Source organism: Salvelinus namaycush, chromosome 8 (assembly GCF_016432855.1).
Source record: "Salvelinus namaycush isolate Seneca chromosome 8, SaNama_1.0, whole genome shotgun sequence".
NCBI lineage: Eukaryota > Metazoa > Chordata > Actinopteri > Salmoniformes > Salmonidae > Salvelinus > Salvelinus namaycush.
The window spans coordinates 56372681-56398915 of record NC_052314.1 but is presented as its reverse complement, the minus strand read 5'-3'; the positions used below and the strand labels follow the sequence as shown (position 1 = coordinate 56398915).

Sequence of the window (26235 nt, the reverse complement as noted above, 5' to 3'; positions counted from 1 at the left end):
TTACCCTCTGCAGAAACTCTGTTTGCTTGAACATGACACGTTCAAACTGCTAATTAATAATCGTAGCTCATTAGTTTCAAGACTTGCTAAACTTCGTGCTCCCTAATATATCATAGCGTAATGTTACCATGGTAACCGGCGTTCTGGTTCCAATCAGAGTTTGGATAGAATTTGAGGGAAATCAGAACTCCGATTACCATGGTAGCATTACGCAATGATTTATTAGGGAGCACGAAGTTTAGCATCAACATTTCTTTCACACACCATTTTTACACCCTTCTCAATTTGTGACTTTTGAGACTGAACCTTTTGCCATTTTAACAAGTCATGTCTAATCTATACATATGCTTAGTCTCTTCTTAAGAAATATCTGTATGCTTCAAATTAGATATTGTTCTATAGTAGGCCTATTAAAGGCCTGTTTACAACATTTCATGGACAACTGGGCTGTTGTATTTTGTGCCAACACTTCTCAACCTTATGCCATGTTGTAATACAGACTCTTGCCAAGGTACCCTTTTCCTTATACGGTTATAGCCAACGGGATCAACTTACCTGTGATCTCACCCTGTCAAATGTCTGTGATGTTTTGCCCCACTGAGAAAACATCTGGCGTCATCTAGAAAAAGAGGGACGTGACACTTGAGCCCACCTAAATGTGTGGGAACTGAAAAGTGACCTACAAAAGTCACACAAGATACAGGATTCAGAGAAAGAAAATGTATCAGTGTCTGATTCACTGGGCCGATGGTACATTATTTAGCTGGGGTCTTTGGGTTATTATTGGAGCCAGGGCCGGTTTTATAGGCCTCTCACAACTGGTGGAAGGATATAGGCTACATCACTGTCGACTTATCTCATAACACCTCTCTGAGTTAACTTTTTTGAAAAGAGCACGCAAAACAAAATGTCATTGACCGTTATTGTGACTTAATTTACACATCCAGGACCAACGTGTCTTTTCAGACTACTACTTCATATCCATTAATTCCTTCACCCACACAGCTGTTGGGATGGCGACTGATCACTAGGGGAAAGTATAGTCTCTTCGGGATAAAGGTTGAAATAATGTAAGCTAGCGACATGAATTAGGTTCACTTCACTTCAGCGACATGCACATAGTAGGTGTATGACAAGCTCAACCAACAGAAGACGTGTAACTTTTTTTTAAATCTCATTCGTTTTTGTCTAATCACAGTTGTCCGTCCTCGCGTTCATCCCTTTCAGCTGTCACCCAAACACTTGCTGACCTTACAACTCATTCATTGAGGCTCACCGTCTGGCCGGATGCCAAATCCCAGATCGTAAACAGACAGTACCCTTTATGCCCACCGTGACACCCGGTGACTAATAGCAGCTGACCTGGGGAAGGTGACACATTCACAGCTCCTTGCCGTCCACCCTCTTGAGGGGCTCTCAGTGCCCTTTGTGACACTGTGACGTGCCAGCACTTCATCTAGTGTGTCTGCCTGTCAGTCAGTCAGTCAGTCAGTCAGTCAGTCAGCCAGCTCAGGAAAGGGATGAAGAGAAAGACCATATGAAGCATTTCCACAACATGGAGTCAAAACCCCCTTTATTTGAAGGAAGAGAGTAGTATACATGTAAGTGTATTCACAAACAAATGCACTCTCAGGATTTGTGCAAAACAGAGCATACAGACAATAGAGAACACAGAAGAACACAGACACAAACAGTTACAATCAAAGGTGCCTCACTGGCAGACAGAGTTTTTAGGCTGGTGCGTGTGTGTGAGAAGGGTCCTATGCCGAGGTGAAAGCAGTGACAAGGTCATGGCCCTCCGGGGGTCTCGTCCGGGCTCGAGCGTGGGTCTCGCAGTACAGTTGGCCCTCCACGAAGAAGTAGCCCTTCTGTTTAAGGTTGACGTCACAGTCGGTGCACACGAAGCAGCCAGGGTGACGGAACTTGTCCCTCGCTTTCACCACTGTGCCCCTATAGGAGAACAACAGAGTTAACAACAGGAGTAGGCTGAAGTTACCGCTGACGCTGATCCCCCCCCCCCCCCCCCCCCCAAAGTTTGCTGGATGTTCTTTGGGTGGTTGACCATTCTTGATACACACGGGAAACTGTTGAGCGTGAAAATCCCAGCAGCGTTGCGGTTCTTGACACACTCAAACTGGTGCGGCCGGCACCTACGACCATACCCCGTTCAAAGGCACTGAAATCTGTTGTCTTACCCATTCACCCGCTGAATGGCAAACATACACAATCCATGTCTCAATTGTCTCAAGGCTTAGAAATCCTTCTTTAACCTGTCTCCTCCCCTTATAGCTTTCACCTGGATTCACCTGGTCAGTCTATGTCATGGAAACAGTAGGTGTTCTCAGTGTACATTGTTGTCAGCTATGTTGCTCCTCACCTGATGACATGTTTTCTCATACATATTTCTCATATGCCAGTCTTTAGTCTAAAGACTGGTAGAAATATTAAAAAGTACAACCTCAAATTCCAACTTCCCCTTTAAAGGCCCAGTGCAGTTTAAAAAAAATTATTTTCCTGTGTTTTATATACATTTCCACACTAAGAGGTTGGAACAATACTGTCAAATTGTGAACATTATGATAATGCCCTTTTAATGTAAGAGCTGTTTAAAAAGACTGCCTGAAATTTCAGCCTGTTTCAGTGGGATGGAGTTTTGGCCTGGTTTTTCCCAGACCTCTCTGCCAATAACAGAGAGTTGTCCTCTCCCCAATCAGACCACTCCCAGACAGTCCTAACAAAATTATTGCGTGAGAAATTCCTCTTTACTAAGAGTTTATTATGACTATTTTAAATGAAAACAATCACAGTAAGGTACTTAATTGTTGCCCAAAAATGTTTTGATAATGAGATAAAAACGGCTACATTGGACTTTCAAGAGGCGACTAGTTTCTGGCAGAACTTTTTAGGTGTAACTCTTCTGGCCTGGGTAGCAGTTTGTTTCTGCTATCATTATACTCCTTGCCACTCTTTGTCTGACCAAACACTGATGATTAACACAACTAAGCAAACTCTCTGTAGAAGAAAGATACTGTTTGGCAACACAGGAGGTTGATGGAACCTTAATTGGGGAGGACTGGCTCGTGGTAACGGCCGGAGCGGAATTGGTGGAATGGTATCAAAGACTTCAAACGTTCCGACCGTTATTATGAGCCGTCCTCCCCTCAGCAGCCTCCTGTTCTTGGCAATGACACAGAATAAAAGGAGTGGAATGTTATCTCAAAACAGGTTCTGGATTTCAGGCCGTAACTCTTCTTTTAAGTACTGAAAGAAATGGGTGCAACTCAATACCAACTTTTTATATGACATTCTCAGAGCAGCTTTGTCTTCGAAGTACTCACACAATGCCGTTTCCACACTTGTCACACATGGGCAGTTTCTGCAGGTTTCCTGTGGGCGGCGGTGGCTTAGTCATGGGCGCTCTCACTGTCCTCGTCACCATGGGGCGAGTCCCTGGACAACACATGGGACACACACTATTGGTACCCTATTCCCTATATAGTGCACTACTTCGAGCAGGTCAATACGTAAGGAATAGGTTACCATTTGTGACAAAGTATACAAGTCACAAACAAATGATACAAATTAGGAGCATACTGTACATGGAGTATATTAAATTATTTTAATATTGAAAGACAAAAGGGAGCAGAGCATTAGAGACATATATGATGTCACAGATATGATGACCCCATAGCACAGTATATTGATGATGTCACCATAGCACAGTATAATGATGATATCACCATAGCACAGTATATTGATGATGACACCTTAGCACAGAATTTGAGAGAAATAAGCTTTTTGTGCGTATGGAAAATGTCTGGGATCTTTTATTTCAGCTCATGAAACATGGGACCTTACATGTTGTGTTTATATTTTTGTTCATTGGCCTTATATAGCACTTTTCTAAAACCCAAAGAACCTTTACAATAAACAACAAGTAAAGATATCAAACCTGGGTCATCAGTACCACTCAAGGTGACCATGTTAGCCTGCTGAACCAAAGCCTAGACATGTAATCTGTTCCCTACTAATTCATTTGTATATAGAGTTTACTCCTTGTATACCCACTTTCCAAGATCAGTACAACTTTCCACTTTCTTATAAAATGAATGGCCAACAAAATACTGATTTCAAGTCATATCTTCCTTTTGATTTTGGCTCTTTCCAATAGTTTTTTTCTTGGGGTCAAAATGTATGCCATGTTGATAGCTAGAGGTTTTATTCAACTATAGGTCCTGAAGTGTGTGAGGGGGAGAGAGCTAGCCCACACTGACGACGGCTTCAACACCGACAGGTTCGTCCTTGATATGTCTCATTAAGAAATAATACATTATTATATGCAACCGTGAAGCTCTTCTTGAGTGCGGGACTGCAGCATTATAGCCTGGAATCCACACTGAATGATGATATCATTGCCCACACAAATCATAATGAAAGAGAAGATATTTAGTGGAGAACTGACCGTCGCTGTCGACGAAGTCCTGCAGGGCCTTGAAGGAACCTGATTGCCGGGGCTCCTGGGGCTCCTCCTGGTCTTTCAAGAGCATGCGGTACACATCAGACTCCTCGATGGAGCTCAGCGTCTTGCTACTACAGAGACGGACACACACACACACACAGAGATGAGCAAAAATACACAGACACAGAGGTGAGCATTAATAACAGATGCTGCACACACTCACAAACACACACACAAATATCCCACATTTTGTGGAGATTAAAAAAAGGGGGAAACCTAGTCAGTTGTACAACTGAATGCATTGAACTGAAATGTGTCTTCCACATTTAACCCAACCCCTCTGAATCAGAGAGGTGCAGGGGGCTGCCTTAATCGACATCGACTGCACCTATTCCATCTGAGATCTGCGGTTACCATGGAAAGCACTGTTCATCTAGCCCAGCAGACACCAGTGTAGTCATAACAACACTATCCTCCATATCAGATTTAACATCAGAGTCGTATTGAGGCCTGGGGGTCCAGACCTCCCCAGCTCCAGGTTTAGGGACGGGCTGTAAGTCACGGAGGGAAATGATGCCTGCCAGCTGGGGCACTCTCACTACAGGGCCCTGAGGCTTTTGGTTATCGTAGGCCGCATCAGGCAAAAGGAGGCTCTCCAGACATTACAGAGACCAGCCCTGGGGTCAAATACTATTTGAAATAATTTCCAAATACATTATCAGTGCTTTATTGAGCTTCCCTGGCTTAATGGACCAATAAAATAGTCCCAAAATGGCAAACCCCACCCATGAGGTACTCCAGGCAGGCTAGAGCAAGCACCCAAAGTATTTGAAATATTTCAAATAGTATTTGAACCCAGGTCTGACAGAGACACACATAACACAGGCATCAGCAGACATCCATAAAAGGAAGTGAAGAGAGGGAAAAAAAACAGAGAGGAAGAATGGACGGGAGAAGAATGGAGAGAGGAGGTTAGAGGTGATGAAGCATGAGTGTGCAGATGCCTTTCGTATACACAACTCTTTTTATAGTCACCGCCCATAGCCAGAACACCAAGTCATCTAATCAGAGTTTTCTGAAAGAGATCAACAGGTCTATAATACTAAACATGGATTGAATATGCTATATTTAAGCAATAAGGCACCTCAGGGATTTGTGGTATATGGCCAATATACCACGGCTAGGGCTGTTCTTATGAATGACGCAACGCAAACCCCCGAGGTGCCTTATTGTTACTATAAACTGGTTACCAGTGTAATTAGAGAAGTACAAATAAATGTTTTAGCATACACGTGGTATACGGTCTGATATACCGCGGCTGTCAGCCAATCAGCATTCAGGGCTCGAAGCACCCAATTTTTAAGTGTATATATACACTGAGTGTACAGAACATTAGGAACACCTTCCTAATATTTAGTTTAACCCCCTTTTGCCCTCAGAATAGCCTCAATTCATCGGGCGGGGGACTCTACAAGGTGTTGAAAGCATTCCGCAGAGATGCTGGCCCATGTTGACTCCAATGCTTCCCACAGTTGTGTCAAGTTGGCCAGATGTCCTTTGGGTGGTGGACCATCCTTTTTTTTAATACATACACTACCGTTCAAAAGTTTGGGGTCACTAAGAAATGTCCTTGTTTTTGAAAGAAAAGCAAATTTTTGGTCCATTAAAATAACATAAAATTGATCAGAAATACAGTGTAGACATCGTTAATGTTGTAAATGACAATTATAGCTGAAAATGGCTGATTTTTAATGGAATATCTACATAGGCGTACAGAGGCCCATTATCAGCAACCATCACTCCTGTGTTCCAATGGCACGTTGTGTTAGCTAATCCCAGTTTATCATTTTAAAAGGTTAATTGATTATTATAAAACCCTTTTGTAATTATGTTAGCACAGCTGAAAACGGTTGTGCTGATTAAAGTCAAGGGGTCTGAACACTTTCCGAATGCACTGTATGTGTTTTGGAATAGTGCTAGCTACAGTAAGCAAACTCTGGCAGAAACAAATGAACAGAGGCTTTCATAGAAGACAACAGTGGAAGCTTATACAGCTTACTGATATCACCATGACGACAGATTGAAAGCAGGCAGGCAGGCAGGCAGACAGACAGACAGACAGACAGACAGACAGACAGACAGACAGACAGACAGACAGACAGACAGACAGACAGACAGACAGACAGACAGACAGACAGACAGACAGACAGACAGACAGACAGACAGACAGACAGACAGACAGACACCCACCCACCCACCCAACCACACATCAACCCACCGACCATCTCACCAACCCAGCCAGCCAACTCACCCCTCTGGCTTGTCCTGGACCAGGCCCCTCATCTGTCCGTGCATGGCGTCCTGGATGTTGCCTGAGGAGTAGAGGCCTATGGGGGTGTTGTAGGCTGTGCTCACCACCTGACGATGGTCGTCGATGTTAGCTGCAGCTATAAAGGGCTGGGCCTTGCGGTTGTGACCCGTACCAATGGGTTTGAACTCCTGAATGGAGAGAGAGAGAGAGAGAGAGAGAGAGAGAGAGAGAGAGAGAGAGAGAGAGAGGGAGAGAGAGAGAGAGAGAGAGAGAGAGGGAGAGAGAGAGAGAGAGAGAGAGAGAGAGAGAGAGAGAGGGAGAGAGAGAGGGAGAGGGAGAGGGAGAGGGAGAGGGAGAGGGAGAGGGAGAGGGAGAGGGACAAGGAGGCCTTATGTGATGTTCTCTGACTTTTTATTCTAGTTGTATATGTGATTACACACACAAACCAGAACAGGTGTAGACACAAATATATACAGACAACTAAAACAAACAAATACACACATACAAGCTATGCAGGTACACACACATATACTCACGCACACACAGTCTTTCTCTCTCACCTGCTGCTCAGCCTCCAAGTTGATTTTGAACGGGTTGGCTTTCCCGTCTTCCGTGACTTGAGGCGACCACAGCCTGGTTTCTGGTCTGGGAACAAGAATCGGGTCACAATCAAACAAGAGCTCACTGTCAACTCCCTCGACCGCAGGTGAAACGATTATGACCACAGACCAGACCAGTGGGCCACGGTGCGCTGAGCACTCATAAATCAAACCCAACTTTATAGACTTCCTTTGGTGTGTGAACAGTATAAAAGCGTGTGTGTGTGTGTGTATGAGAGAGTATTTGTGTGAGTATGTGCGTGGGCGTGTATAAGTGTGTCTCTATTAGAGAGTGGGTGTGTGTAGCTCCTTTCTTGGCGTTGTTGGGTATGAAATCAAAGAACAGGAATGCGAGAGCTCGTCTTTTGCCAGCTCTGGAACATTCTACATAAGATGGAACGTTCTACGTGTGTGTTAAAGGTACCTTGCGATTCATCAAGTAAGTTCTGTAGTTAGTCCAACATGAACGTGTGTCATAGGATACAACCAACCAGTGACAGTTTGTTTACTTCATTGGTAGTCACTTGTGTCAGTGATGTTTGTACACCTGTCTCAATTGTATGGTGTGCGCTTTTATGTGAGAGGCGCGTGTGTATTGGCGTACGTGTATGTATGTGTGTGTATGTGTTTATGTGAGACGACTAATATCCGTGTGTTTATTCCTGTGTGTGCATGCGAGTAGTGTGACCCCACAGTGTGACCCCTGACCTCTGGACGGTGAGGGTGAGCTGGTAGATGGCGTCTTTGATCTTGTTCTGGGCCTCACAGTGCATCATGTCCTCCGCCGGGATGCCCTCGATGGCCAGGATGACATCACCAGGACACAGGTTGGCCACCGCCGCCTTACTGCCCGGAGTGATCTGCCCAGAGAGAGAGAGAACGAGAGCGGTGGACACATGAGATTGATCATTATTAATTCCATTGTCACAAATGATTATAATAACGGTTGCTGTTATTAGTGTTGTCTTCGTTTACTTTGGGGAAGTAAGCCAATGTCTTCACTTTTCACACTTAGAAAGTGAACTGAACTGAGAGAATGAGGGAGAGGGAGATGGAAAGAGAGAGAGAGAGCTTGAAGTGAGAACCCCGGCTGCTGCCAAGGTATATTTTTACGATTCTCTCCCGTATGTAACTCGGTATGACTTGTAAAACCCGATCATTCAGACAGAGAGAGAGATGGAGAGAGAGATGGAGACAGAGAGAGGAGAGGGAGAGAGAGAGATCAGTAAGGAGCAGGTGCATGCTGCTGTTAATAATCTACTATTAGCCAGGCAGAAATGTGTGCCATATTTGTGTGGTTCCGTAGTCACACAAACAACATGGGGATATCCTTCTTACCTCACCACACAAGCATGCAATCTCCATCTCCCTCCCTTGTCCCCTCCCTCCCTCACTTCCCCATCTCTCTCCCTATTTCTGTCTCACACTCCACCTCTCTTATTCTCTCTAACACTCTCTCCTTCCATCTCTCTCCTTCTCCCTCCATCTTGCACTCTTTCTTCATCACAATCAAATGGCACTTCAAAAGGCATGTACTGTCCTATGTAAACAAAATGAATGAACACAATGTAGTTAGGTTGGTCTGCTGTATATCAGTGCCACATCGTCATCTGTCTGTAGTTAGGCATACCACCCTGCATACCACTGATGGCTTGCTTCTGAAGCTAAGCAGGGTTGGTCCTGGTCAGTCCCTGGATGGGAGACCAGATGCTGCTGGAAGTGGTGTTGGAGGGCCAGTAGGAGGCACTCTTTCCTCTGGTCTAAAAAACAAAGATCCCAATGCCCCAGGGCAGTGATTGGGGACACTGCTCTGTGTAGGGTGCTGTCTTTCGGATGGGACGTTAAACGGGTGTCCTGACTCTCTGAGGTCATTAAAGATCCCATTGCACTTGTCGTAAGAGTAGGGGTGTTAACCCCGGTGTCTTGGCTAAATTCCCAATCTGGCCCTCAACCATCACGGTCACCTAATAATCCCCAGTTTACAATTGGCTCATTCATCCCCCTCCTCTCCCCTGTAACTATTCCCCAGGTCGTTGCTGCAAATGAGAACGTGTTCTCAGTCAACTTACCTGGTAAAATAACGGAAAAATAAAAAAAGGTTGGTCTGCTGTATATCAGTGCCACCTCATCATCTGTCTGTAGTTAGGTTGGTCTGCTGTATATCAGTGCCACCTCATCATCTGTCTGTAGTTAGGTTGGTCTGCTGTATATCAGTGCTACCTCGTCATCTGTCTGTAGTTAGGTTGGTCTGCTGTATATCAGTGTCATCTGTCTGTAGTTAGGTTGGTCTGCTGTATATCAGTGTCATCTGTCTGTAGTTAGGTTGGTCTGCTGTATATCAGTGCCACCTCGTCATCTGTCTGTAGTTAGATTGGCCTGCCCTATATCAGCACCACCTCATCATCTATGTGACTGATTGTAGTTGAACAAATCTCTTTGGGCCTAATTGATACGTTAGGTTAACTGTAGGCCCACTTCTAGTGAGGTAGACCACCTTTAAAACCACTTCTGGTCGATAGAACCTCTAATAAAAGCATAGATTTGCATGATTCTATTTCCTCCTAACACATCGTTGCATATAGATTGGGAGAAGGTTGGTCATGAAATTACCATATGGCAACGTTTTGACGACCCAATTTTGTTGATAGGGTTGCTGCATTTTGTGCACAACAACCCACAACTATATGCTCTGTATGTTCATACAAATTAAAAGCGATACCAAAACTCCAACTCAAAAGTAGATTTCGTTGCAGATTTTGCAGCTTGTTTTTAGTAGCCTGTCTACTTGACAGTGTCCTGGCCTCCAAAGTACATGGCTGAAACCTCTCTGTGTATAAAGTCAGGAGGTAAACCTCTCTCTCTCTGTATAAAGTGACTTGCCCTCGCTGGTATTTGAGCTCGTGCTCTCTCTCTCGTGCTCTCTATCTCGTGCTCGCTCTCTCTCTCGCTCTCTCGTGCTCTCTCTCGCTCTCTCGTGCTCTCTCTCGCTCTTAACTCATAGGCCTATAAATAACCCAGGATGAACATTTGTAACTTTGGCTTTTTCCTAGACAACCATCTGCATCTCCCTGGGATGTGCATCATTTTTACTACTCTCCTATCCATTCCAACAGTCAGTCACAGATCGCTCCCTAACTCTTCATTTGGCCCTTTAAACGTTTGCAGATCTGTAAGGTGAAAAGCAATATGGCGGAAGCTTCTCCACTACACTGGAACCTACCCAACAGTTTCCTGCATGGATGGACACCTGGGTTGTGTTCAGGAGGGAGAAAGCAACGATTTGAAACAGGGAGCTACTACAATAACTAATTTCTATTTCGCTATGCTGTACACACGCTACTGAACACAGCCCCTAGTGTCTTCCCTACTCAGCTTCCAGTCCCAGCCAAAAATGCACGGCCGCAGCTAATTTAACCACCACTCGTCATCCGTCCTGGAGATAGTTTACACTTTCATTTGGAAACAAAATCCGACGAAGAAGGGGATGTTTTTGACCAAAATGGCCCGGGAAGATGAGGTTGAGACAAGGTCGAAGGTCGGGGTTCAAGCTCTGCGAGCGAGAGGAATGTGGCAGTGGCTAAATCTCATTACAAGTGAGCAGCCCTTCGAACGAGAGCTGATAAAACCACATAGAGAGGTTTAAAAAGCTTTGATCAACAGCTGCTTTGTGAGAGGTTGGGAGTAAAGTGATGAGAGCATGTCTAGTGGGTGGATTATGAAGGGATACGTGACACACGGACAGGGTCAAGGGTATGTGAGGAGATTTAAATCAATCAGCGGGAAAAAAGTGAAAAGTGCTGGTTAAGGTTAAGTTTAGGGATTGGGTAATCTGACCCTAGATCTGTGGTTAGGGGCATCATCCACCTGCAGTGCCTTTGAAAAGTTATTTGATAATAAACACTTCATGGCAGAGACCCCAGTATCTGTCCCTCCCTCCCTCTCGCCTGCCTGCCTCCCTCCCCCCCTCCTCTCCTTCAGCTTGCGGTTCTCTGCTCACACAACAGGTGTGCAGTGGCCCCCAAGGGTCAGTGATTCACAGATCTCCCCAGTAACTTTTAGCCCCTGCCCTGGTGTCAGGCCTAAACTTAGACACACGACAGGGATTACTGATACTCCTATGGTTACACACGCGCACACACATACACAAACACACGCACCTTGCCAGTGTTAAAAACTCCAACACCCACAGAGACGGACAGACACAGACACAAACAAACGCACAATGCTAACACAAACACATGATGATGCTGCTGATCACACACACACACACACAGTTTAATGTGTTGACTTGAGCTAAATGGAGGGCATTCTCTGGATAACTCAACCTAGATGGCTAGCCAGGAGACTGCGCTTTGATCACCAGCTATTAATCCATTCCCGACCGTCTGTGTTCATTCAGCTGCTGTGTGTGTGTGTGTGTGTGTGTGTGTGTGTGTGTGTGTGTGTGTGTGTGTGTGTGTGTGTGTGTGTGTGTGTCAGTAGATGATACAAACAGCTATTTCAAACTAAGCTGCAGATATGTACTGGAACACGGGTGTGTGTGTGCATGTACGCGTGTGTGCGTGTGTGCGTGTGTGTGTGTGCGTGTGTGTGTGTGTGTGAGGATGCTCCCACCCCATGGAAAGACCCCTGCTGTATCACGCTTCAACACACACATCCCCAAAACACACATTCACAATCCATTGATCTTTCCCTGTAAGTATCTGAGCTGTTCTATGTTAGGGAATGACCGTGTCCAAATTGCTTCCTATTCCCTTTATAGTGCACTACTTTTTTACCAGATTCCTATGGGCCTTAGTCACTATATAGGGAATATGTTTTCATTTGGGATGCAGCCTTTTTGGCAAAATTACTGCACAGTCAGTCATGTTTAATACACTGAGCTCTTCCATGCTGTTTCTCATCTTAGCGCAGCTACTTAACTGAGACAAGAGGATAAAGGGAAGGTGAGCCAAGTATGCTGGCAGTGAGAGAGAGAAAGGGGGGAGGGGGGAGAGAGAGAGAGAGAGAAAGAGAGACACACGCACACCATAGGCTAAGACAGAGCGGATCAACATAACCTACACACAGAACACAATGGTGGAACGGTTGAGTACTGTATATCGGACTGTGTGCGTTCACTGTAGGAAGACACATACACACACACACCTCCCTACGACTGCCTCCTCACCCACACAAACACCTAGCACCAGGCCCACTCAAAGATGCTCGAACACACATCACACATACAACACATACTGTAAACACACAATCACCCACCCGTTGTCAACCTGAACGTATCAGGTACACATGCTCTTACCCTGGAGATGGTGAGGGGCTGGTTGAAGTCCTTGCCCCCGGTCAGTCGGAAACCCCACGGGGCCGGGCCGTTTAGGACAACGTCCAGTGGCATGTCCCCCTCTCTGTCCCTTGTCCCTGTGTCTCTGTTCCTGTAGCTGGAAGTACACTGGTGTGTGTGTCCCAAACACAGCAGGGTTCTCATAAACAGAGCAGCGGGACAACTTAGTCATGTACCCTTTTATACTAGCAGAGGGGTGGGGGGGGGAAACCCCACCCCCTGAGTGAAGTCATTGGCACGACTCAGGACCAGAGGCAGCTCTCCCTCCCTCGCTCTCTCATTCTTTTTCTCTTTTGGCTGGCGACACTTTCTCCTGCTTTCCTTTACTTCTGTTTGGACTCCCTCTCTTTCCACCTCCTTCTCGGACATAGTAGCTCTTTCGCTGTTTCTGAACATGATACTCGTTACACTTCAACTCATCCAACTCACGTAGCGTCATTCTTCTCCAGCAGTGTCTCGCTCTCTTGCTCCACCTGTATGCCTATGAACATCCAGGGGAAGAGCGGCGATAGGCCAGTGTCTGTGAGCGGGCGGCCCACTTGTCTCTCCTTGTCCCTGGGTTGCCTTGGAGCCCGACTGCCCCCCTCCACACTCTGGTTCTCCGGCTGCTCCTGCCCTTATTTGGTCTGCCGGCGCAGCTCCTTGCTCAGGCCCTGGAGGTCCCCCAGGCGCAGCAGCATTCCAGGCCCTATTGATCTGGAGCGGCCCAGAGCTAGGGCTCTCCTCCCCGCCTCTCTTTCGCGCTCTTCATTTAATTCGATTTTTTTATGTTTGTCTGATCTGGACATGAACCAATCTCCATTCTGTTCTGAACGTTTCACTTTCTCTATTTTTCTTTCTCTATCTCTACACAGTGAGTGTTTAACAGAAACGAGGTCAGAGGTGTTTACATTCCCATTAGCGGAGGCAATTTTTCTTTCTCTCGCTCACGCCTAACTGAAACCGTTACAAAAATATCCAATGCAATTAACTCATCCGTCAAACACAAGCAGTTATTATGTGTATATATGCATAACAACGTTAACGCACAGTAAGCATTGAAGCAAGACAACCTAATCTATTCAAGTTGTCAGCCCTCCCTCTGTGCATTAAGTCTGTTTCCATAATGTCTACGGGGAGGAAGAAAGCCAACGAAAACAATGGATGGCCAATTATGATGATTATTATTAAAGTCGTTCGTTCTCCCCTCAGTGTCGATCTCCTGAAACGGCTAACATAAAGTAGTGTAACCCACTACAAAAGTTTTCTGTTTTTGCATAAATGTTGTTTATTTATTTTTGCACCATAGGGATATGGCGGTATGGCTGTTTGAGGCGAATGAGGTGGATGTAGGAAGAGGTGGTGTGAAAAAAATGACAAGCAGAAAGAAAGGCAACTCAAACTGATGGTGGGTGAGAAAAGAAGAGTTTATAAAGCAGTGGATCGTGTCATCGATTTACAGCTCCATACAAAAGACGTAAAAAAAAAAAAAAAAAACGCCAACAGACACGCAGTACTCTCTCATGCCAGGGTCGGGTTCATTAGGGATAGCAACGGGAAACGTTTGCAACAGAACATGAAAATGTGCATTTCTTATTGGACATGTTCAGGTAGTCCGTTTTCTTTTGGTGCCTAATGAACACGACCCAGGGAAAAGTGAATGAAAAGGGGATGAGGAGAACAATAAACTAGAACAAAACCAACCAAAGACAGAAACCAAAAATAAAGTAATTACATATTTAAGGTGCTTAAACGATTGTTCTGCGGGCAGTGTCCTTCCTATATGAATACATACTCATTTACACACGAAAAAGGCAAAACAAATGTCATAAATCATATTCATTGAACACAAAAAGTATGCCTAACAAATGTTATTCAAATACATTGTTATAAGCTATTGCAGTGACACTCTCTCTAATCGTTTCATTCATCCCGGACAGTAAAAAAGGTCGCCGTCAGAATTACCTATAGAGGAAAAACAACTCCAGGAACATAACTGTATAATTCAATCAAATTCATTTACACTGCTTATCTGATTATATTAGAGTGAAGTAAAACATCCCATTTGGACAAAGGCAATGAATGTGGCAACATTCCTAATACGGTATTCAACAGCAATCGTAGAAAGAAAACCTCGTCATAGAATAAAATAACACCATTTCAAAAAGGAGGGTTGTTTTATTGTTGAGACCTGAACGTTTGTTGTATATTGACAAAAGTAAAATGTCAGACTTGACTGGGAACAAATGTGAGCTATTGTCTCGTTATCTTAAACATGGCAAGGGGATTTGCTGTGGTTGAAATGAGCCAAAAGTACACTTCACTTTAGGCCACTTCAAATAAAAGAAAGTACACAAAGTAAGCTGAGAAACTGATGTTGCTCCATCCATTCCATGAGTTATATCTATGGACGGAGACATCTACATGACGTTTTATCAATATTCAATACTTTTCCCATTATAAACATCTATACATACAGAAAAAAGTGGGGAAACTAGTTGCTTTTGCATATGTTTTTCCCAACGGTATCAAACTCCTAAAGCCCTGTCGACAATCCAATCTAGCTTTCACTTGTAAAATCCGTAGTGTACTCAGACATTTTACGTGAGAAAAAGGATAAAACGCCAAGTCAACCAATCAATAAAATCCCAAATCTATAAATATTATTTTCCATCAAAAGTACAAAATGTACTGTACTTGTTCAAACAGAAGGGTTCAAAATAAAATATCAACGATTGCCACTTCCACATATGAAATAACTCATCCATATAAGAGTTTGCAAACACTATAATGAGAAACTGGAATTGACTGTAGACCGGGCATAGCGGGCAGATATCCAGAACCTTCCGGTGCGAATAGAAGGCTCTGGATGGATATATGTGCATTCAATATCAATGTATTTGCCTCCAAACATGTCATACCCTATCCCGTGGTATCCAGCAACACTTTTGGGTATCATGGATTACACAGCATCATCGTTTTCACTGGGGAAATAGGTGAGTGTTCCTGCGTTGGTGTATGAAATGTAACATCTGATGAAGATTTCTTGACTAATAATGCTGTGGTTGTTTCGTGTTGCTTATTGAAAGGCGATGTGGATAAGAGCATTTGCCAAACGACTGAACATTGAAATGTGTTGCAATGTCCTATGACAATACTGCTCTGAAAATACCAACAAGCCCCTCTATTACAGATAATACACTTAGGGGGGGGGGGGGGGGGGGTCTCTGTATTCATTTAACACTGAGGAAAAAGGGAAAAGAAACATGGCTGACATGATGATGTCAAGGCAATCCTGAGTGGCAGTTTACTTGGCATCTTTAACTCTCTCTTTACCATATTTGACCTTTCTGAATGTTACACAATCAACTTATCAATGCAAGTTATTACATTACCGGGTGAAAATAGATCTAATGAATCAAATAAGAGCAGATGTCAACACTAAAAGGTGGCCATCTTGTTTGGCTACCCTTCCTTCCGTATCTGAGGCGACAGGAATACAAAAGTATGGATCTTCCTCAACCTCTCCTCCATCATTTAGAAAAGAACCGTTTAGTTAGTGGAATAGTCTCCTGTAAGAGTTGGCTAGTTAGAGCTAAAACAAAATACTTGTTGTGACGTTGTCGCACACGCTTGTGAAAGGCTTCTTGGATGACCCGACATAGTGGGGGGCGTGTTGTTCCGGGGTGAGGTTTCCCCTAGGTACAGATCTAGGGTCAGCTCCACCTCCCCCAATCCTAACCATAACCAATTGGTGGGGAAAGTGCAAAACTGACCCAAATCAGTGTCTAGGAGCAACTTCATTTTACTCCGGGTTGGTTGTGTCCAATATGGGTTGTGCTGGAGATGGAAGGGTCCAAGGAGGGTGCGGGGGTGGACCGGATTCATCATTATAGTTTCTTGACATAGTTTCCTGGGAAGGTTCCAAACTGCTTGCTCCGTCGAGAAGTCCCTTTGCAAAAACACAAAAAACAGAGATGACATTTTCCACTGTATGTGGACACCCACGGTGACACAACGAAACGTCGTTGTAGGTCGTACATGTAAAAGAGAACGTGTTTAATGAAGGCTAATAATAATCAACAATCGAATGTGTCCGTTTACACAGCTCACTAGAAGTGATTCAGTGGTTCTTATACGCAGAGAAAACTAGCCAGATAATTTCTGTATTAAACACTGTATTCAAATATTGCAGAAAAACACAAATGATTCCCTGCACCTTTAAATACATTCAAAGTTGAGTTTTTCAGCAGCTGTGCCTGTCTAGATGGCAGCATTCCTACCACACTGCAATGTAATCAATATCCAGATCAGGAAACTAATGATCTCGTCCAGCTAAACATCCCATTGCAACATGGCTGAATTTTTAGGAAGGAAGGAAAAACAAGGACCTAGAAGAGGGGGGGAAATGCATTCTCAGTACAACCAGTCTTTAGTGGATAATACTGCCGTTTGGTATCCGGCTGAGTTGTCAAAATGGATTAAGTGGACATTTCAGAGTGGGAGAGGAAGTCCCTGTTCTGAAACAACTCCTAGCCCCCAGGCACTTCCCCTAGCTCCTAAGCACGTTCAGGATGGGGCTGAAGTGTGTTGTACTCAGGGCACAGGCAGTAGAACTAAAGGTAGTAGATCGCACAAGGAACTCGAGCACCACCAACTGGTGAGAGTGGAGTACAAGTTGAACATAAATGCCATTACAGTATCCACTGCTGCAAATCTACTAGCTTCAGGGCTCTCCATCCCTGTTCCTGCAGAGCTACCGTCTTGTAGGTTCACTCCAACCCAAATCAAGCACACCTGATTCTAATAATCAGCTGGTTGATGAGATGAATCAGGTTTGTTACAATTGGGGTTGGAGCAAAAACCTACAGGAGGGTAGCTCTCTAGGAACAGGGTTGGAGAACCCTCTACTACAGCCTACCAGAACGTTGCGCCCTTCGAACCTCCTTAACCATGAAACTATTTCCAATCTTCTGTCATGACTCGATAGAGAACAAGCTTAGCTTTTCAACAACCAAGTACTGTGATTCTGTGAGGAAAAGTTGAAGACTTTATTTTCCTCTCTTACCGACAAACCAGCCATCGTCACACTTCTCCATGACGTCCACGACGTCCCCCTCCTTCAGCTCCAGCTCGTCCTCGTTACGGGGCAGATAGTTGTACAGGGCCTGGAACCTGGGGGTACACAACCAGGGCTGTGTGAGAAACGTGGCCCACGCCACTATGGCTTTGTGATGAGATCATTATTGATGGTTGTTGTTGATGTAGGCAGGTAGCCTAGCGGTTAAGAGCATTGGGCGAGTAACCAAAAGGTTGCTGGTTCAAATCCCAGAGCGGACTAGGTGAAAAATCTGCCGCGTTGCCCTTGAGCAAGGCACTTAGCCCTAATTGCTCTGAATAACAGTGTCTAGTAAAATGTTGATGATAATGCTGATTGTAAAAGTATTTAGGAGGTTATGCTGACGGATAATGTCAGACTCCAAATTAAATACATGTAAACGTAGGACATCTGAGATGATGTTGATGAAGATATTGATGATTACTAGAACGACTGATGGGGCCACAACCATGGAAATATAACCCACATAGCTACAGTCCTTTGATAAGATTATTATTGTTGTGTCAATGATGACGATGATTGAGATTCTACTGTTACTTACGGGTCTCCTCCACTATGGAGCGAATCCTGCACAAACCTCTGAGAGAGAGAGAGAGAGAGAGAGAGAGAGAGAGAGAGAGAGAGAGAGAGAGAGAGAGAGAGAGAGAGAGAGAGAGAGAGAGAGAGAGAGAGAGAGAGAGAGAGAGAGAGAGAGAGAGATAAAAGTCGTTTGACAAACAGTTGACATGGTGATATAAATCCACTGCTTTGAGTCACACTTATCAGAATCAAATAAACCCCCAAATCCACGAACAAAAACACACCCAATCTCAATGCTCAATCCCCTACAAAGAAACAAATGCGCTACAATGTAGTCAAACAATATCATGCACCGAATACAGGTGTAACCAACAGGGTGTTATTAGAGAACAAAGAATACATTCCCCACAATGCACAGCTGCTAGTGTCACGCCCCTACCCTTCGACCTCTAACAGGTGACATACAGGACCTTCGGGTCGTGACGGGGCTACGGGGTGGTTTACCATCGACCGCGAGGAGGTCGTGCTTAAAAGGAGGCTGAGAAGCAGAAATGCGACACAACAACAAGGCAGACGGCCGTCAGCCTCCATTTTCAGAAAGAACAAGAGCAGCCATTTTGACCACAGAGAATCACTGGTATTGTCCCAAAGGACCATTTTTATTCCCTATATAATGCATTTTTTTTTTTACAAAGTTAAAGTTTAGTGCATTATATAGGGAATACATTGTAATTTCATACAAAATCACTTTAGTTGCAAACTCCTGAGCACTCATGCTGTATGCAAGAGCTGTTTTCCCATATATACAAAGACATACAGTTGAAGTCGGAAGTTTACATACACCTTAGCCAAATACATTTAAACTCAGTTTCACAATTCCTGACATTTAATCCTAGTAAAAATTCCCTGTCTTAGGCCAGTTAGGATCACCACTTTATTTTAAGAATTGTGAAATGGCAGAATAATAGTTGAGAGAATGATTTATTTCAGCTTTTATTTCTTTCATCACATTCCCAGTGGGTCAGAGGATTACATACACTCAATTAGTATTTGGTAGCATTGCCTTTAAAATGGTTTAACTTGGGTCAAACGTTTTGGGTAGCCTTCCACAAGCTTCCCACAATAAGTTGGGTGAATTTTGGCCCATTCCTCCTGACAGGGCTGGTGTAACTGAGTCAGGTGTGTAGGCCTCCTTGCTCGCACATGCTTTTTCAGTTCTGCCCACAAATCTTCTATGGGATTGAGGTCAGGGCTTTGTGATGGCCACTCCAATACCTTGACTTTGACTTACCTCGACTCCAAACATAATGATAGTCATTATGGCCAAACAGTTAAATTTTTGTTTCATCAAACCAGAGGACATTTCTCCAAAAAGTACAATCTTTGTCCCCATGTGCAGTTGCAAACTGTAGTCTGGCTTTATTATCGCGGTTTTGGAGCAGTGGCTTCTTCCTTGCTGAGCGGCCTTTCAGGTTATGTCGATATAGGACTTGTTTTACTGAGGATATAGATACTTTTGTACCTGTTTCCCCCAGAATCGTCACAAGGTCCTTTGCTGTTGTTCTGGGATTGATTTGCACTTTTCGCACCAAAGTACGTTAATCTCTAGGAAACAGAATGCGTCTCCTTCCTGAGCGGTATGACGGCTGCGTGGTCCCATGGTGTTTATACTTGCGTAAAATTGTTTGTACAGATGAACGTGGTACCTTCGGGCAATTTGAAATTGCTCCCAAGGATGAACCAGACTTGTGGAGGTCTACAATTTTTTTTCTGAGGTCTTAGCTGATTTCTTTAGATTTTTCCATGATGTCAAGCAAAGAGGCACTGAGTTTGCAGGTAGGCCTTGAAATACACCCACAGGTACACCTCCAATTGACTCAAATTATGTAAATTAGCCTATCAGAAGCTTCTAAAGCCATGACATAATTTTCTGGATTTTCCAAGCTGTTTAAAGGCACAGTCAACTTAGTGTATGTAAACTTCTGACCCGCTGGAATTGTGATACAGTAAATTATAAGTGAAATAATCTGTCTATAAACAATTGTTGGAAAAATGACTTGTGTCATGCATAAAGTAGATGTCCTAACCGACTTGCCAAAACTATAGTTTGTTAACAAGAAATTTGTGGAGTGGTTGAAAAACTAGTTTTAATCACTCCAACCTAAGTGTATGTAAACTTCCGACTTCAACTGTACATAGTTTATACTGTATATGTCACGCCCTGACCTTAGAGATCCTTTTTATGTCTATTTGGTTTGGTCAGGGTGATTTGTGGTGGGTATTCTATGTTCTATTATTTGTATTTCTATGTTTTGGCCGATGGGTTCTCAATCAGGGACAGCTGTCTATTGTTGTCTCTGATTGAGAACCATACTTAGGTATCCCTTTTTCCCACCTGTCTTGGTGGGAAGTTGACTTTGTTTATGGCACATAGCTTTAGCTTCACGGTTTGTTTTGTCGTGTTTATTGTTTTGTTCGGCGTCATTTTTCAAATAAACGAAAATGTACGCTCACCACGCTGCACCTTGGTCCAGTTCTTTCAACGGCCGTGACAGTATAGGTGATTTATACACCTCTTATAGGCTACACACAATACATCTAAAATAAGCTAGCCTGCGTACACACACTGCTGCTCTCTCATTAACACTGAGCATCTGCAACCAGGCGTCCAACATGCTGCTAATTCACGCATTGTCATCACACAGCCGCACACACACTTCACTGGTCCAACAGGTGATTAATACAGATGAATTAGGGCACAACACACACACACAGTCCGTCAGGGTTCATTTTAGTTAGCGTTTCTTATCAGTTTCTATAACGCAATACGAGCACCTGCAGTGTCTTTTACCTTGATCTTAGGAGACCTAGGATCTGGAAAGGGTACAGGTGGAGGGGAGAGAGGGAGAGGAGGAGAAGAGGGTGGAGGGGAGGATGGGAGCGCCTGTTGTGCGTCAGGGATGGGGGAGGTTGGAGGAGAGGGTTGGAGAGGAGGAGGGGAGACCAGGGGTTGATGTGAGGCCAAAAGGGTGGAAGATGGAGGGGTGGGGGGAGGAGGAGTAGAGGATGGGCGGGAGGTTGGGAGGGGTGAGGTCGTGAGAGGCGGAGAGGCGAGAAGGGGAGAGGAGGGTGAAGGAGAGGAGAGGTAGGATGTAGAGATGAGGGAAGTAGGGGGAGGAGAGCAGGGTGGCACAATCTGTTGCGAGGAGGAGAGGGGAATTGGGGGAGGGGTAGGAAGATGGGACAGTGGATAGGAAGAAGGCATAGCCAGGGCTTCAGCTGGTTGTGAGGCAGAGTAAAAAGCGGGGGATGGTGAGGAGGGAGGAGAGACAGGGGGAGGGAGGAGGGTGATGGGTTCCAACTGTGCCGGGTTGCACAAAGTGCTGTGACAGCGGGACAGATAGACATCAGCCTGGGAAGGGAAGGAAAATGTGACACCAATCACACCCAGCGTCAAACCTCGAGCTGAATCAACATTCCAAAATGTAGGTTCCAGTATCGAAGCATTATTCTGCAAAATCAAGTAAAACGAGCCAGAAAAGGCAAGATGTGAAACTACGGGGGTTAGGGTCAATTCCATTTCGATTCATGACTGAAAAGCCTCCATATATCCAAATGTACCAAAGCCCTGGCTAATCCTGTACGTTTCATTATAATAATTGGGGGAGGGGTAAATAATAAATCTTAATTTATTATCAAACTGTGTAAAACTGCTTGGAATTGGCTCGGGTTAGGTGTTAGCAAGCATGTGTGTATGCTTCAACTGAGTCTGAAACTGGTCCACACATCATGCGCTACCTCTGTTTTCAGCCCCTCTCTGTGGACAGTTGTAGTACCACAGTCTACATCAATGTTCCTTTCTTCTTCCTTCTCCTCTTCTTCCCCTCCTATAGCTTCCTCCTCTTCCTCAATGTACAATGTCATCGGCCTCTGAGACCCTGCCGTCCGCCTATTCACCCTTTTTGATTGGCTGTCCTGCGTGATGGACAGGGCCTGCGTATTCACAGGCCTATGAAACTCCGCCTCTAGCCTAACCCTGCTCTGTGATTTGTTGGTCAGTGCCACGTCCGGCCTGAGAACCTCCCCCCCATCTTCGTCACACATGGGCTGATCCAGGATCATAGACAACAACTGATCATAGGGATCTTCCACTTGCTGCTGAAGAGAGGGGGGTTCCGTTTGTAGTTCTAAGGATACTGGCTGAACACTTGTCCTGTACCACAGCAACAAATCTGCGGGCGTGTCCCCCGGCTCGGGTTCAGTGCAGAAGAACCCCCCTCTGCCTGCTAGGGACAGTGGTTCGTTCTGTTCACTGTCTCTTAGGCCCCTCTCTTCGAGGTATCCCAGGAAGGAGTCGGGCACGGGGGAGGGAGAGGAGGAGTCAGGAGGAAGGGGCGGAGAGAAAGGAGGGGCTGAGGGGGGGGAGTCTAAGTCAAACAGCCACTGCTTGACAGCCGGGCGGGAGGCGGCGAGACAACTGGATGCATTTCGTGGCGGAGGGGTGAGCCCTCGTTTGGGTGGCGCGGGAGGGGTGGCCCTCCGTTCTTGATCTTCAAGGAAAGGGAGGAGGCTCGGGGGGAAGGGGGGCGGCGTGGGTGGTACGGGGGTATCGGAGGAGGGGGGGCTGAGGGTGAGGGAGAGCCACTCGCTGGTGACGGCCTGCAGATGGAGGGTCTTCACAGGAGGAGGAGGGGTGTGGGGGGAGGGGGGCGTGGAGCGAGGAGGATGGTGGTGATGGAGGGAAGGGGGGGTGGGAGTGCTGTCGAATGGCTCCGGAGGGAGAGAGAAAGAGAGAGAGGAGGGGGGGGGGGGGGGTAAAAAAGTGGAGACTTACACACCAGGAGTGGAGAGGTGTGAGGGACTGAGGGAAAGGAGATGCACAAACTCATCCACACTCATTCTCCCCTGCCATCCAAACCCAACAGTACCCTCTCTCCATCTCATTTCATTTTCTCGCACGAACACACACACACACACACACACACACACACACACACACACACACACACACACACACACACACACACACACACACACACACACACACACACACACACACACACACACACTTCACCAGGCTCAAATTTTCTAAATGCATCTGGATCCAGTTGTGTGAAGCCTCTCCGTTAAAGGGATAGTACAGAGATTTGACATATTTAGGTATTTGTTTCCTTACCGTGAAAGCAGTCTATGGACAAGGAGGGACTGTCATCCACGCTCAAAATCTCTACTAGCATTGAAATGCTATCACTCTGCATGGACAGGACTTCCTCTTTAAGCCATAGCATGTCGACAGCCACTTGAGACAGCATGGTACATACAGTGGGGAGAACAAGTATTTGATACACTGCCGATTTTGCAGGTTTTCCTACTTACAAAGCATGTAGAGGTCTGTAATTTTTATCATAGGTACACTTCAACTGTGAGAGACGGAATCTAAAACAAAAATCCAGAAAATCACATTGTATACACTTCTCACAGTTGAAGTGTACCTATGATAAAAATTACAGACCTCTACATGCTTTGTAAGTAGGAAAACATGCAAAATCGGCAGTGTATCAAATACTTGTTCTCCCCACTGTATGTAGGTTTCTTAAAGGGGAGTAGGATCCCTAATGCATTTACAGCGCTTAGGAAAAGCTTTACACAACGTCCAGAAAGAGGAAACTGTGCAAGTGACAAGACTTGCTTGAGTTTTAGGCTGGATATCTTCAAAACACTGTGACAACTGCTGATGTAAAAAGGGCTTTATATATTTTTTTTGGGGGGGGGGGTTGATTGATTAAGGGTGGGTTGCACCAACATGGTTTAAATTCATCTAGGATTAGAGCGAATCTAGGTTTTGTAAATCTAGGTTTATAATTAATCAGAGATGTGTCGCACCACTTCATTCGAAATCTGGATCAGTAAATCTATCATTAAAGGTTTTAAACTATGATTAGTGACGTGTTACACCAATATACGAGGTATTTCGTGAGTGGAAAACGAAGTAGCTAGCCTACTTGACAAATGAGGCCACAAAGTTGCTGTTCCCTGATCAAATAAACTATGTAACGTTAGAACTACTGTTGCTCCATCGTGAAAGGTAAAATCTGTTATTTGCCCGTACTAGACAGAAAACTAATTTGTTACCTACTGCAGCTAGCTAGTTTATGAACCAAGCTAGCTGGCATACAATAGCATGTATTATTGTCATTACTTAACGTTATTTAGCCTTTTATTATTTGTCTGCTAGTCACCTGATCATGGCACGTCAAATAATGTTTTACCCCCAAGCCATAAGACTCCTGAACAGGTAATCAAATGGCTACCCAGCATATTTGCATTGTGTGCCCCCCCCCAACCCTCTTTTTACGCTGCTGCTACTCTCTGTTTATCATATATGCATAGTCACTTTAACTATACATTCATGTACATAATACCTCAATTGGGCCGACAAACCAGTGCTCCTACACATTGGCTAACCGGGCTATCTGCATTGTGTCCCGCCACCCACCAACCCTCTTTCACGCAACTGCTACTCTGTTCATCATATATGCATCGTCACTTTAACCATATCTACATGTACATACTACCTCAATCAGCCTGACTAACCGGTGTCTGTATGTAGCCTCACTACTTTTATAGCCTCTCTACTGTATATAGCCTGTCTTTTTACTGTTGTTTTATTTCTTTACTTACCTATTGTTCACCTAACACCTTTTTTGCACTATTGGTTAGAGCCTATAAGTAAGCATTTCACTGTTGTATTCGGCGCACATGACAAATAAACTTTGATTTGAAGTTCAAATTTCTCCTCTTATGAAAAAAAACCCTTGTCAGAGCTGATGGAGGAATTTAGTAACGTACCGGAGGATAAAAAAAAACAGACAACACTGTCAAAAAGAAGGAAGACACCTGGGCCATTTTAATCTAGGTTTAAAGTGAAAACTAAAGTTAGATTAGAGGAAGGATTTCATTTACCTCGGATTAATTTAAAACTAGGTTTAACATTTGGTGCAACAAGATTAATAGATAAAACCTTGATTTAACCCAGATAATCCATGTTGGTGCAACTCACCCTAAGACTTAAAGGAAGTTTCAGTGATATGGCATCATTATACACAGCGGGGAAACTTGCTGCTCACTGACATAAAAAACAACAGACTGTCCACTATTGGCTTACTCCAGTTTGGACTAAGTCTTGTATGGACTAATAAAACATTCTTCTTCTCCTGTCCCTACCTTGGTGGGCGTGGAGCCCTGTGTCCTGTTGCTGGGGTAGCCGTGTGGGTCTGGGTGGTGGGAGGGGGCGGGGCTCTTGGAGGGCGAGCGTTTGACGATGTCTATGTAGGAAGCAGGGAAGATGCCCTGCTTGGTGGTGTCTGGGATGTTCCCCTCATACCAGTTCTGGTCCACCTGTCTCAGCAAGACTACCCGCTCACCCTGCAGATTATATACACACACACACACACACGGAAATGAAGACACGTAAGTGAACAGCCATGCACATGGAATCGTGCACAATCACACCAACACACACGCAGAAATTCGTGCACACACACACACCTCACCTTGCGGAGGGACAGCTCCACGTTAGTGTCAGCGTTGAAGTTGTAACGGGCCACCCCCTCCCCGATCTCTCTGACGTGTGCTGGTGGAGGAGGCCTAATCGGCTGCTGCTTCTCTGGCAACGCCATCTTCTGTGTGTGTGTGTGTGTGTGTGTGTGTAGAGAGCGGGGAAAGCATAGGTCCAAGAAGTAATCAATTAAACTGCACACAAAGCTGGGTGGTGACAACACACACACACACCTAGACATTCACATTGACACGAAACACACACACACACACACACACACACACACACAAAGGTCACTGGTTCAAATCCTCTGGGACGGGGAGAAATAGCCTCGAGCAAGGCCGTTAACCTCC

The 26235-nt window shown here is 44.9% G+C and overlaps 2 protein-coding genes across 4 annotated transcripts in view; both read right to left on the bottom strand.

Annotated features, from left to right (window-relative positions):
• Positions 1-1545: 1545 nt before the first annotated feature.
• Positions 1546-12848, bottom strand: LOC120051973 (PDZ and LIM domain protein 3-like). The gene is made up of 7 exons (XM_038998849.1): positions 12669-12848; positions 8078-8229; positions 7331-7415; positions 6771-6958; positions 4463-4590; positions 3339-3450; positions 1546-1950 (listed from the first exon to the last, which is right to left on the bottom strand). Exons 1-7 carry the CDS (start codon positions 12759-12761, stop codon positions 1761-1763), a joined length of 948 nt encoding a protein of 315 aa, XP_038854777.1. The 5' UTR covers positions 12762-12848; the 3' UTR covers positions 1546-1760.
• A 1246-nt stretch (positions 12849-14094) lies between these two features.
• Positions 14095-26235, bottom strand: part of sorbs2a (sorbin and SH3 domain containing 2a) — an 88900-nt gene continuing 76759 nt past the window's right edge. For all 3 annotated transcript variants that reach the window (XM_039000065.1, XM_039000064.1, XM_039000066.1), the window contains 5 exons: positions 25878-26006; positions 25549-25749; positions 18347-18384; positions 17755-17861; positions 14095-16638 (listed from right to left, as the gene is read on the bottom strand). In XM_039000065.1, coding sequence (XP_038855993.1) covers positions 16577-16638; positions 17755-17861; positions 18347-18384; positions 25549-25749; positions 25878-26006 — 537 coding nt within the window. In that variant the 3' untranslated portion in view covers positions 14095-16576. The remainder of the gene's footprint in view (positions 16639-17754; positions 17862-18346; positions 18385-25548; positions 25750-25877; positions 26007-26235) is intronic.